The sequence below is a fragment of the Gymnoscopelus braueri genome (genome assembly GCF_963280865.1).
Source record: "Gymnoscopelus braueri genome assembly, chromosome: 19".
Taxonomy (NCBI): Eukaryota; Metazoa; Chordata; class Actinopteri; order Myctophiformes; family Myctophidae; genus Gymnoscopelus; species Gymnoscopelus braueri.
Genome location: NC_137621.1, coordinates 15618144 through 15631971, shown reverse-complemented (window position 1 = coordinate 15631971; position 13828 = coordinate 15618144). Strand labels below are relative to the sequence as shown.

Sequence of the window (13828 nt, the reverse complement as noted above, 5' to 3'; positions counted from 1 at the left end):
GGTAGAGGCCTCAATGTGATCATCTGAGAGAGCAAAAAAAGTGCTCTGGGGAGGAAGGAGGCCTCGAACGTCACTCCCTTAACGTCACAACTCCTTCCTTCAACTTGGTGGAGGAGTTGTCCTCACGTGCGTCTCTCTGTAGTTCCAGAATGTGAATCTTAATTCAGTTCACCACTGGGAAGCTAAACACTCATTAGGCGCTTCAATCAGTATCCTTTCTCCTTGGCACACAGGGTCTTCCTACAACTCTGTATACCGACACGCAGGGCTGTGAACCTACGCCAAGCAGAAATACTTGCTGGTACTGTACTGGACCGGACCGGACCGGGCCTGCCGCCACCCACCCAAGCCCCCCCTCACTGTACCATGAACTCCCCGCTCTGTCTTTCGTTATTTACTCCTCTCAGCCAGGACTTTCTCCAATACTCCCCTGTGGGTTTTGACAAGAAGGCAAGGAAATGGGACGCAAGGAAGCAAAAAGGTAGAATGCCACACATGTTCATGTGAATGTCCTGTGCACGTACATGGTGTGTGTGTGTGTGTGTGTGTGTGTGTGTGTGTGTGTGTGTGTGTGTGTGTGTGTGTGTGTGTGTGTGTGTGTGTGTGTGTGTGTGTGTGTGTGTGTGTGTGTGTGTGTGTGTGTGTGTGTGTGTGCAGGTGTCAGGCCAAGCTAGGCTTGGTTATAACAAGTGGGCAGTTGGTGACTGACAAGGTGCGGAGAGCTCCCTTTTCTACGCAGCCAATCCGCTGTTTCGATGGCCAGAGACGAGAAAAACGAAGGCGCAAGAAAAACTAAAAGTCAAACTGTGTCCTTAATTCACACACGCTCTCCTCATCCCCTGGTCTCCTTCAGCCAGAAAGCATTGCGCTGACATGATAAACATGTCTCCACATCAGTCATGAATACAGCAGACGTTGGGAGCGATTCTCTGCCCGGCTGAGCCGCTCTGTTAAGAGGACGTTAAACTCAAGAAAGCACTATGGCTTGTTTCCATTGGTGTCCTTTGTACTCAATTCATCGAAGGCTGTGACCGTGTCACTTAACTAGACCTCTCAGTGACATCACTCGTGTCATCTCCTATACGTGCTGGATTCATGGTCAGAGAAGATAAAGTTAAAATCCAGACTTAAGGTGCAGCATATTTCAGGTTGGTTTAATACTGTGCTTTCTAATGTGTACCTCCCCCTTTACTGTCATTCGACCCCCCCTCCCCTCATCACCACCCACAAACGCCTGATCCTCCTCAAGTCTTGCATCTCTCCTGTTAAATGGCAAGCGCTCCCCTGATTATTTCAATAATGCATGATTGCTCCCACGCAACACACGCAAACCCGATGCTGAGGAGCAGGCCAGTGACCTCTTCAAACTGGAAAGCAGAGCAGTTCAACTTTGGAAGAGCTTAGTACACAGTATAAGGGAGGTGGGGGTCTCAGGTCAAGTGCCATCTCCCTACAGGCCAAACAATTGAGAATCACTAACTGTAAGCAATTATCCTTCAGCAGCGCTGCATGAGGTTTTAAAGTTGGTCCTGAATCAGTTAGGAGAGAGAGGGAGAGACAGACAGAGGAAGAGAGTGAAGGCTGCAACATACTCCAAACGATGCCAAAATCAAAGCAACAATGCATTATTTGTAGTCGCTCATCAAAACAGTACATGATACGTTGCTGACAGATTGCGGAAATTAAACTAAATAAATCACGAGCGCATCGATTATCTGACCAGTCACACGCAATGTTTGGTCAGAACTTTGCTTGGCAAGTTGGAAAATGTTGGAAGTGCAAGAACTATCAAACAAAGTTCTGAAAGTCACTGCCAAAGTTCTTAATTATGTAATTTTGTTCTTAATAACCTACAGTTGGAATATGCTGCAGCGTTAAGACGGCAATAGGTAGTGCTTGGCTACAATCTGCAGCAGCCCTTCTCTCAGTGCACAGCACCAACCATCCATGAAGCCTGTTTACTTCTAATTGTTCCTTTGCTCCTATTCCATTTCGTCTCACTCCCATGGCCTATATGCTGCTCAACTCCCGGCCATACAGTATGTCCCCTCTCTGTGTCTGTTAAACCTCTTTCCCTAACTCGGTTTGAGGATAGAGGAACTGAGGAGACAAGTGTTGAAGGAAGTTCCAACCTTCTACCAGCAAAACTGCAAACAGTAGCCTAACCCATTAAGACCCGGAAGTGTCCTTTTTAGATTTGAGCTAAAAAGCATTATTTTACACTTTGGCTATTAAAAAATAGCAGATATACAAGCTCATAGCGCGGCACCGAGTGCCGCGCTACGAGCTTGTAGATCTGCTATTTTTGAAAAATCGTGAAAATGTGTGCAAATCTTTGAATATATATTGTTTTAAAGCGAACATTTTTAACTAAAATCTTTGCTTCTGGGGGGTCCCTGGAACATAATATTTTGATGGGGGTCCGCGGCCAAATACATATCATTTTGGGGGTCCTTGACATGAAAAAGATTGAGCACCACTGATATAGAAACATATGTTTTTCAGAAAACTGTTGAGATTTAGGAGACATGTAGAATCGGCTTCAGGTCTCAATGGGTTCTTTCCCTAACTCGGTTTGAGGATAGAGGAACTGAGGAGACAAGTGTTGAAGGAAGTTCCAACCTTCTACCAGCAAAACTGCAAACAGTAGCCTAATGATTGGTGCCTGGTGGAGAACAGGCTCTGTGCCACCACACAAATCTCCCCCAGTCTCAACTTTATGCCCAAATCTTGTCCTTATTACACCAGGCAGGGGCCCTGTGCAGCCACGGTGCAGCCCTGGCAGGGGCCCTATGTACAGCATCCAGACCAGGCAGGGGCACCTGGCCAGTGTAGCTGATTAGCTGCCTGCTCTGCCAGGGAGCCATCCTGCTTAATTATTGTTCTGTACTCAGCCATTCACAGGATGTTATCAGAGAAAACACAGTCAGCCAGTATGGCAGAGGGTCACTTTATATACTCGCCTATTTGACCTCGAAAAGGTTAGCCAGACAATGAAGAACAAACTCGCCGAAAGAGGGAAGGGGTTCTGCATACAAGTCATGTTAACAGTTCTGTCTGCATGTAACCCATAAGCTTAGGCTCGGGTTGCCAGAGGATTGGAGATCCTTTATCTATCGATACGTCTGCGCACTCTGCAGACACAAAAGTCAAGGTAGTTTCTATTGCTAGAACAACAGGAAGAATGGCGGCAAAACAAATCTATATACCCACTGCTTTGGAAACCATGAACCATGATAACAGTTCTGTCTGCACGTAACCCATAAGCTGCATGCAGGCAGTTACCACACCATCCACGTAAAGCATTACAATGTCACAGCAGGTACGCTGCTCTGTGCCTCGTTTCCATTTAAAAGAAGTTGAACAAACCACAAGAAATGTTGTGTGGTCTTGGTTGTTGACATTATGTTCGACATGCAATCTGTGGTAGGTAAAACACCTACTTTGGGGCTATTATTACCTGCTGATATGCATGAGCGTGGCTCTGCAAACGACTTCCTGGCCTTTAAAATCAGCTACAACGTCAAGTTTGCAAAACAAGGACAGAGCAAACCCCCAGCTGTCCATGTTCATTTACACTATGGATTGGCTATTTCTCGGCCAGCCAAGCTTAAGAGGAATGTCAATAGCAGTGATAACACTGAGAGAGATGCTAACTGGAACCAGGACGAGTAGCGGGAGACAAACTTCCTACGTCAGGGTAATGCTTTACAAGCTGCGGCTAAGCCCACATAAACATACTTTGGGAAGAGCCCCTTCCTCTTCCAGTGATAAACAACATTGGTGGTGGAGCATCGGGCCCAACAACTGGGACTAAGTAGCCGATGCGATGACATCTGTCTTCCTACAGTTAATTAGTTTGGGTCCTCCCAAAACCTTGTGCACTGTACACAGGAAAGCTTTACTATCTCTCTCGACCATCAACAGACCTCACAGAGCTAGCCTTCCACATTTTGGAGACTTTGTTTCTGCCAAAGCCACAACCACTAACTTCCTCAAGCATGCTCCTCCGAGGCGGATGGGACTTTGAAATCCAATTAAGAAATTAACTTTTTCCCTCATTTTGGCAGTGATTTTAATTTCCCTTCTGGCCTGCAGATTCAAGAAACTGGAAACTGTGAGGTGGAGCGGTGGTTCTTTGGGAAATGTCTGGATTGGGCTTGGTGAAATGGCTCTGGGGTGGGAAAATTAGATAGAGAGGGGTAGATCTTCCCAGAGTAAATTCAGAATCCATGTCATGCAGGGCGCATTCTGTTTCAATTAGACAAAGGCATATAAATACATGCAATACTTGACTAGGCAGATCTTCATCCTATCATTTTGTAAATTAATGTTCATGTTTCACAAGTCGTGTATTAGCTGAGTTAGTATCCTTCAGATAAGCACTGCTATATCTTATTTGTAAGAAACTGAGAAACTCTCTGTCTTGATTACACACTTTATGTATATTTGATATTGGTTGTACTAAGGAATTTCACCCACTCTTTCACATCAATAAACTTGTGATATAAGTTGAGGTGCCCTGCAGAATCAAATCCACAGCTTTATATTGAATATATACGTCATCTAAATCACACATCCATTCAGAAATAAAAGCTGTTTCTCATTTTGAGGTTGGACGTCCAAGTCAAAAACTGGCTGCAGCGGTGGTACGATGCCGCCACCCTGTGGCCATTTGAGGATACCACAACCCAATCTTATGATAGCCTTTATAGTCAAGAGACAGTCACTAATGTTCTTTGACACTATTCACTGGCATTTTATTTCCGAGTTCGTTTATTCCACACACCATCTTAATACGTACAAATGACGTAGTCTCTTAGTCTCCCTCTCTCCCCCTCTCTCTCCCCCTCTCTCTCTCTCTCTCTCTCTCTCTCTCGCTCTCTTCTCTCTCTCTTCTCTCTCTTCCTCTTCTCTCCTCTCTTCTCTCTCGTTATGACTTATACTTGGAAAAACGGACTTATAAGCATACATAATATCAGGTGAAAAGCAAGTTAACGTCTCCTATCAAAACCCACCTCTTTCGACGTAGCAGTGCTTGCAATACCAAGTAAACCATACAAGTCCATCTGGAGGAGCTCCTTTGTTTTCGATTTTCCAGACATTTTCTCTGCAATGAAATGCGCCTCCAAAAAATAAACGGAACACAAAATAGGATAATTACAACAACGCAGTGTTTACGTTTAGGTATTTCCACTTATGTTTGTGTTGGTTGTAGCAGGGTGCATGAGTTTGACGTTTTGTCCTTTGAACCGGATATTGTTTATTGGTCTTCCTCCCGCAGTGCATGCCGGGAGATGTAGTCGTCAGGTTGCATTTATGGTTTATGGACAAATTGCATAATAAATACGTACATCAACATGTCCGTACACGGACATACGTGTCCGTGGCAAGACATGTCTATGTCCGTGGCACATGTTTTATTTTGAAACAAAAAAATCAAAATATAACCTATATATTTTCGTCATTATATTATAAAAACATATTAAAAATGTGTTTGAATAATTTTGGTGACTCGGAAAGTAACATGCTCATTAATGTGTGCAGGAGATTCGTAGTGTTGCACACTGCTGCAATTCTGTGAAAATAGCTAAATGTGCTTTCAATCCTTTGTTGGAGAAAATGGTGCAGGAAAAGAGCAAAAACAGAAGGCATGTCATCTGTTCAGAAGGAGCTTTGCTACCAAGGCAAAGGAGGGCAGAACTGGACAAGTAAAGCTGGTTGTCATTAGTTGAGAGACAGTGTTCCAAAGTGTTCCACTAATGACAATAACAACTGTAATAACACTCAGCAATCATAATCCATGGAAAAGTTAGCTCACCTCTGATCAATTTAATGAGTTAATGCCTTCGTATTAAATGCTCGCCTCTGAAATCAACTTAATTTCTTGCCCTACAATTCATGTATTCATGTACCTGTTCAAAAATAATACTCAATTAAATACTAATACATTGATTAGTCATTATATATCTGTGCTTTCATAGTTTCTGATTAAAACAGGCCTCTGGCCTCTTGTATTTAGAACTAGTGTTTTCTCTTAATGATGGCACATATTTGTCACTCAGTAAAGGTTGTTTGTTTACGCACAGATTGATTTATGTTATGCTTACTTAGATGAGTGATTCACCACATGTACGTGTACTGGGTCATGCAAATAAAGGTCATAAATCATGACAGTTAGGTGCCTTCTCATTAAACTATGTGACACTGCATCAATTAAAATCCTGGCATGCCCTTCATTAATCACTCATCATGTAGGCCTATATCTTTTTTGTCTCTCTCTCAAGTGTCCTTGTTCCAGTGTTCTATTGGCATTTTATTCTTGACGTTTCTGTGAGAAGCATTTAACATGTAATTATTACGTCTACGTTAATAAATCAAATCAAGTGTATGTAGTGTGTGTCTTTTTTCTATTGTTACATTTGCATGCCGTGGACTTTCTCATCAACAGCAGAATACCTGTCCTGATCACCTTATTGGAATCCACAACTAGCTACTTGATTTGATCTACTTCTGTCCTCAAGAATCACAGAGGGCGCTGTTTTTCCTTTTTATTTGGTGATGGGTTCCCAGATTGATGACAAATTGCATAATAAATACGTACATCAACATGTCCGTACACGGACAAACGTGTCCGTGGCAAGACATGTCTATGTCCATGGCACATGTTTTATTTTGAAACAAAAAAAATCTAAATATAACCTATATATTTTCGTCATTATATTGTAAAAACATATTAAAAATGTGTTTGAATAATTTTGGTGACTCGGAAAGTAACATGCTCATTAATGTGTGCAGGAGATTCGTAGTGTTGCACACTGCTGCAATTCTGTGAAAATAGCTAAATGTGCTTTCAATCCTTTGTTGGAGAAAATGGTGCAGGAAAAGAGCAAAAACAGAAGGCATGTCATCTGTTCAGAAGGAGCTTTGCTACCAAGGCAAAGGAGGGCAGAACTGGTAGTAAAGCTGGTTGTCATTAGTTGAGAGACAGTGTTCCAAAGTGTTCCACTAATGACAATAACAACTGTAACTAGAAGGTACTGTTCCTGAAGAAACAGTGTGGGATCGCTAAGAATGTTGATGGTATTGAGTATTGATAGTGTTAGTAGAGTTAAAGGTTTTAAAGGTTTAAAGGTTTTAAAGGTTTTAAAGGTTTTAAAGGTTCTAAAGTTTTGAAAGGTTCTAAAGGTTTGAAAGGTTTGAAAGGTTTAAGAGGTTTGAAAGGTTTGAAAGGTTTAAGAGGTTCTAAAGGTTTGAAAGGTTCTAAAGGTTCTAAAGCTTTGAATGGTTCTAAAGGTTTGAAAGGTTTGAAAGGTTTGAAAGGTTTGAAAGGTTTAAGAGGTTCTAAAGGTTTGAAAGGTTTAAGAGGTTCTAAAGGTTTGAAAGGTTTAAGAGGTTCTAAAGGTTCTAAAGGTTCTAAAGGTTCTAAAGGTTTGAAAGGTTCTAAAGGTTCGAAAGGTTTGAAAGGTTTGAAAGGTTTGAAAGGTTTGAAAGGTTTAAGAGGTTCTAAAGGTTTAAGAGGTTCTAAAGGTTTGAAAGGGTATTTACTTTAAATTATTTTTAGTCACTTTATTTACTTTAAAGTATTTTTTACAAATTTTTACAACTTTTAAGTATTTTTACTATTTTTTTCAACTTTTAAGTATTTTTACTATTTTTTTCAACTTTTAAGTATTTTTACTATTTTTTTCAACTTTTAAGTATTTTTACTCATGTTGAGTACTCTTAAGTATTTTTAATCAAGGTACTTACTTTGAAGTATTTTTTGTCACTTTATTTACTTTAAAGTAGCTTTTACTAATTTTTACAACTTTTAAGTATTTTTACTCTTTTTATCAACTTTTAAGTATTTTTACTATTTTTTTCAACTTTTAAGTATTTTTACTCATTTTGAGTACTTTTAAGTATTTTTACTCAATATAAGTACTCTTAAGTATTTTTACTCAAGGTATTTACTTTAAAGTATTTTTAGTCACTTTATTTACTTTAAAGTAGCTTTTACTAATTTTTACAACTTTTAAGTATTTTTACTCTTTTTATCAACTTTTAAGTATTTTTACTATTTAAAAAGTGAAATATCTCTAAAAGTACAAATTATTTCAAAAAATTCTAATGGTAGCCAATATGTCCTAAGTAGGCTGAACGTTATAGAGTTGGAACGGAGTTTCTATCTAAAAGTATGAATTTCTCCATTGAAATGAATGGGAGTTTTTTAGAAATAAAAAGTGAAATATCTCTAAAAGTACAAATTATTTCAAAAATTCAAATGGTAGCCGACATGTCCTGAGTAGGCCGAACGTTGAAGAGTTGGAACGGAGTTTGTAGCTAAAAGTATGAAGGACTAGTTAGGGGTCAAAAAACGGTGTTGACAATAACAGTAGTGTGATCGCTTTAGCGATCCCACAATAACACTCAGCAATCATAATCCATGGAAACCCTCCATCCACAGCCTGTGTCCTTCTCCAACCTAAAAGTTAGCTCACCTCTGATCAATTTAATGAGTTAATGCCTTCGTATTAAATGCTCGCCTCTGAAATCAACTTAATTTCTTGCCCTACAATTAATGTATTCATGTACCTGTTCAAAATTATACTCAATTAAATACTAATAAATTGATTAGTCATTACACTATCTGTGCTTTCATAGTTTCTGATTTAAACAGGCCTCTGGCCTCTTGTATTTAGAACTAGTGTTTTCTCTTAATGATGGCACATATTTGTCACTCAGTAAAGGTTGTTTACGCACAGATTGATTTATGTTATGCTTACTTAGATGAGTGATTCACCACATGTACGTGTACTGGGTCATGCAAATAAAGGTCATAAATCATGACAGTTAGTTGCCTTCTCATTAAACTATGTGACACTGCATTCAATTAAAATCATGGCATGCCCTTCATTAATCACTCATCATGTAGGCCTACATATCTTTTTTGTCTCTCTCTCAAGTGTCCTTGTTCCAGTGTTCTATTGGCATTTTATTCTTGACGTTTCTGTGAGAAGCATTTAACATGTAATTATTCTGTCTAATAAATCAAATGAAGTGTAGCTTGTACATTTGCATGCCTTGGACTTTCTCATCAACAGCAGAATACCTGATCACCTTATTGGAATCCACAGCTACCGTACCTTGTCAAACCAAACCAATGGTTTAGCTGGTAGAACTTGATTTGATCTACTTCTGTCCTCAAGAAACACTAAGTCCTTTGAAAAGCGCATGCAATCTCTGTAAGAGCCATGATGTATAATACATACACACTCACCTTTGCAGCTAAGTGGCCCCTTTGCAATGGAAGCACTGTCTGTACTGATTAGACTGGATTATTATTATCCAAAATAATAAGGATTGTTTTTTTGGTGGTCAAGTGGCTCAGTAGTTAATGCAGACATTTAAAACTATTGTTTTAAAATGTGCAGCGCATTGGAATAGACAGCTGTGTGCTTTCCGAGAAAAAAAAGGGATTGACTAGGTTGCTGTACCGAGCATTCCGGTTACCCACTGGATTCATTTGAACATGAGTTGGGTAGGAGGGAAGAATCGTAATAAAAGACACTGGTGTTTAAAAACTGTACGGAGAGAGGCAGAGGAAAAAATCAGTTGTGGCAGTGTGGGTGAGGCATCAAGGTTACTGTGGCCTCAGGGCATGTCGTTTTGGCATATTTTTGAGGGGCATAATTAGGCCAAACTGAGTGGCCACGGCAGCTATGGCCTTTGTGGCTCAAAGGCAATAAAGCAGAGCCGCGCACTGTATGCTCCAATAGATTAATCTTTGATTTAAGCAGAGTAACGTTTCGGGCCTATGCCCTTCTTCAGACTCACTGTCTGAGGACATTAGCCAAAAATAGCCGATCTACAAGCACACTGTGTAATGATATGAGCAAATCATATTTACCTGATTGATTGATTACTCATGCCTGTGTTGATCAGTGCATCCGTTGACTAGTATGCCTTCCTAGCACACAGAGCCTGCATGCACAGCGTTGTTATTGATTCATGTCAGAAAGCCCGCCAGTGAACATTGTTACTGTGCCTCTCCTGTAACCACTATCAAGATTCCACCTGTAAAGAACGTCTACTCTTTCAAACAACGTGTCTTCATTGAATGAACCCACAAACACAAAGTAATACACACTGTATCTGCTATTTTTGGCTAAAACGATATGGTGTACACAGAAAAAAAGCTAAAACATAGTCTCGGTCACGCCTTCAGCCTGGCGGAGATGGGGTGATAAGGGACGATTCCTTGTTTCAAGGGACGGTTGGCAAACATACCATTAAGTGTTACTGTAGCTTGCTGTTAGCATTAGAACTGGAAAGCAGACCCAACCTTCAATTGATCCAGTGGCATTATTAAGAGAAAAGTGTATGCAGACATCTAACGTCAAAGTATACAATGCCAAATTCAGATCAATCATGGTCAGGTGCATGGCAACGGTTTGTGTTGTGTGACATCAGAACAGACCTCAGTGCAGCCTATATAAAGATTTAAAGCATAATGTTTGCTTACCACCAGTCTATAGGACTATGGACCGCAGTGTTGAACTGTAGTCCCTGCTTTCGCCCTACGTAGTGCGATGAAGAGCCAGGAAGATAACGTGAATATGAGCGAGACTGTGGTCGTGCCGATCGGTGACTGCAACCCCGTTATCAACAACACTGATACTGACATGGGCAACAACTATGACGCCAAGAACATGGCTCTCTTCGAGGAGGAAATGGACAGCAACCCTATGGTTTCATCTCTCCTAAATAAACTGGCAAACATAGCCGAGGGGGCTGAGGAACATAAGGAGACTGATGAAGACAAAGGACACAAAAGGAATATTGTCAAGAGCCCTCAAATGGGGACCTTCATGGGTGTCTACCTGCCCTGCCTCCAGAACATCCTGGGAGTCATGCTCTTCCTGCGCCTCCCCTGGATTATAGGTACAGCAGGCATCATTCAGACTCTGGTCATAGTGTGCATGTGCTGCCTTTGTACCTTCTTGACAACCATATCCATGAGTGCAATTGCTACTAATGGCGTAGTACCAGCCGGAGGCTCCTATTATATGATCTCCAGATCTCTGGGTGCAGAGTTTGGTGGGGCTGTGGGCCTCTGTTTCTACCTGGCAACAACATTTGGTGGCTCTTTGTCCATATTGGGTTCTATAGAGGTTTTGCTGACCTACATAATACCTAAGGCGGCCATCTTCATTGCTGAGGGTAAAGAGGAGAAGGTGGGTGCCTTGCTGAATAACATGCGTGTTTATGGCACCTGTTCTTTGACACTCATGGCCCTGGTTGCATTTATTGGCGTGAAGTACGTAAACAAACTTGCATTGGTCTTTCTTGCCTGTGTCATCGTATCAATCTTGTCTATTTTCGCAGGGGCCATCAAGTCCGCATTTGAGCCTCCTGACTTCCCTGTTTGTCTGTTGGGAAATCGCACACTGCAGAACCATGACTTTGATAAGTGTCTGAAGACAGAGATCATCAACAATGTGACAGTCACCACAGAGCTGTGGAATCTGTTCTGTTCAGGGCCGGAGCTCAACGCCACCTGTGATGAGTACTTCAGTGTCAACGAAGTGACCACGCTGCAGGGGATCCCTGGGCTGAGTAGTGGGATCATCTCAGATAACATGTGGCCAAACTACGGTTCACTGGGCATGCTCATTGAAAAAAGGTTCCTGCCGTCTAATCCAGTAAATGATAACTCCAAGGACATCTACAAGCCATACGTGGTAAACGATATCGCCACCTACTTCACCCTGCTGGTCGGTATCTACTTCCCCTCTGTTACAGGTATTACGGCTGGTTCCAACCGATCAGGGGATCTGAAAGATGCCCAGAAGTCCATCCCCATTGGAACCCTCCTGGCTGTCGGCACCACCTCTAGCATCTATTTTATCTGTGTTGTGCTGTTTAGTTCCTGCATTGAGGGGGTTGTGCTCCGAGATAAGTTTGGTAACTCAGTGAAAAGGAACCTTGTGATCGCTACACTGTCGTGGCCCTCTCCATGGGTGGTTGTGATTGGCTCCTTTTTCGCCAGCTGTGGGGCGGCGCTTCAGAATTTGATCGGAGCTCCACGTCTGCTGCAGGCCATTGCACGAGATGGCATAATACCATTCCTACAGGTGTTTGGCCATGGTAAAGCTAATGGAGAGCCCACCTGGGCACTGCTGTTGACTGTAGGAATCTGTGAGATTGGCATCCTCATTGCCTCCGTGGATGCTGTGGCTCCCATCCTCGCCATGTTCACCCTAATATGTTACTTGTTTGTCAACCTGGCCTGTGCTCTTCAGACCCTGCTCCGCACACCCAACTGGAGACCACGCTTCAAATACTACCACTGGGCCCTGTCCTCCCTTGGTATGAGCTTGTGTCTTGCAATCATGTTCATGTCCTCATGGGTCTACGCTATCATAGCCATGGTCATCGCTGGCTTCATCTACAAGTACATCGAATACAGAGGGGCAGAGAAGGAGTGGGGAGATGGGATCAGAAGTTTGTCTCTTAATGCTGCACACTATGCTCTTATTTGCCTTGAGGAGTCACCACCGCATATCAAAAACTGGCGGCCTCAGTTGTTGGTGCTACTTAACTTGGACTCAGAATTGGCTGTAAAACACCCTCGCCTGCTGTCCTTGACCACTCAGTTGAAGGCAGGGAAAGGCCTTACTATAGTGGGGAGTGCTCTGAAAGGAACTTATCTCAAGAAGGAAACAGAGGCCAAGAAGGCTGAGCAGAACGTCAAGTCATCCATGACAGCGGAACATACCAAGGGTTTCTGTCACGTTGTGGTGTCCTCAAATCTGCGGGACGGCTTCTCCTTCCTCATCCAGTCAGCCGGGCTGGGAGGGATGAAGCACAACTCGGTGCTGATGGCCTGGCCTGCCACCTGGAAGCAGCCCAACCACTCGCAGTCCTGGAAGAACTTCATAGAGACCGTACGTGAGACCACAGCAGCTCATCAGGCCTTGCTTGTGGCCAAAAATGTCGACAGTTTCCCTACCAACCAAGATCGTCTCGGGGAGGGTACCATTGATGTGTGGTGGGTGGTTCATGATGGAGGGATGCTGATGCTGCTGCCCTTCCTACTCCGACAGCACAAGGTGTGGAGGAAATCCAAAATGCGTGTCTTCACCGTTGCCCAGATGGACGACAACTCCATCCAAATGAAGAAGGACCTCCAGATCTTCCTCTACCACCTCCGACTGGAGGCAGAGGTGGAGGTGATGGAGATGCACGACAATGACATCTCAGCCTTCACCTATGAGAAGACACTTGAGATGGAGCAACGGTCTCAGATGCTCAAAAAGATGCAGCTGTCCAGGGCGGAGCGGGGGAGAGAGGCCCAGGTGATCCATGACAGGAACACAGCGCCTCGGGCTTCACACCACGACAAGGCCAAGACTCCGCCTGAGCGGGTCCACATGACCTGGACCAAGGATAAGTGCTTCATTGAGCGCCATCGCCACCGCGAGTCCAACACCAACGTGCCTGTACGTGACTTATTCAATCACAAACCAAACCAGAAAAATGTCCGTCGGATGCACACGGCTGTGAAGCTGAACCAGGTGGTTGTAAATAAGTCCCAGGGAGCTCATCTGGTCCTGCTCAATATGCCTCCGCCACCGAAGGACAGAGAAGGTGACGCAAACTACATGGAGTTCCTGGAGGTTCTTCTAGAGGGCCTCAACAGAGTCCTTTTGGTCCGCGGTGGTGGTCGTGAAGTCATTACCATCTACTCTTAGGAAAATAACTAGGAAGTTATGTGGATCTCGAGATCCACATAGAAACGGTGTGGCTCCAGTGTGGATCTTGGACTTCATGTAACCAGCCT

General features: G+C 42.9%; 2 protein-coding genes across 2 annotated transcripts in view; one reads left to right on the top strand and one right to left on the bottom strand.

The window, feature by feature from the left end:
- dnajc17 (DnaJ (Hsp40) homolog, subfamily C, member 17) overlaps positions 1 to 5231 on the bottom strand; it is a 50861-nt gene extending 45630 nt beyond the window's left edge. Inside the window, exon 1 of the mRNA XM_080414886.1 lies at positions 5019 to 5231. Within this exon, the coding sequence (XP_080271012.1) occupies positions 5019 to 5105 (87 nt within the window). The 5' untranslated portion in view covers positions 5106 to 5231. The remainder of the gene's footprint in view (positions 1 to 5018) is intronic.
- Positions 5232 to 10694: 5463 nt separating this feature from the next.
- Positions 10695 to 13739, top strand: LOC308075052 (solute carrier family 12 member 7-like; the record flags this gene model as incomplete). Its single annotated transcript, XM_080414637.1, has 1 exon — positions 10695 to 13739. One exon carries the CDS (start codon positions 10695 to 10697, stop codon positions 13737 to 13739), a length of 3045 nt encoding a protein of 1014 aa, XP_080270763.1.
- Between the last annotated feature and the right edge of the window lie 89 nt (positions 13740 to 13828).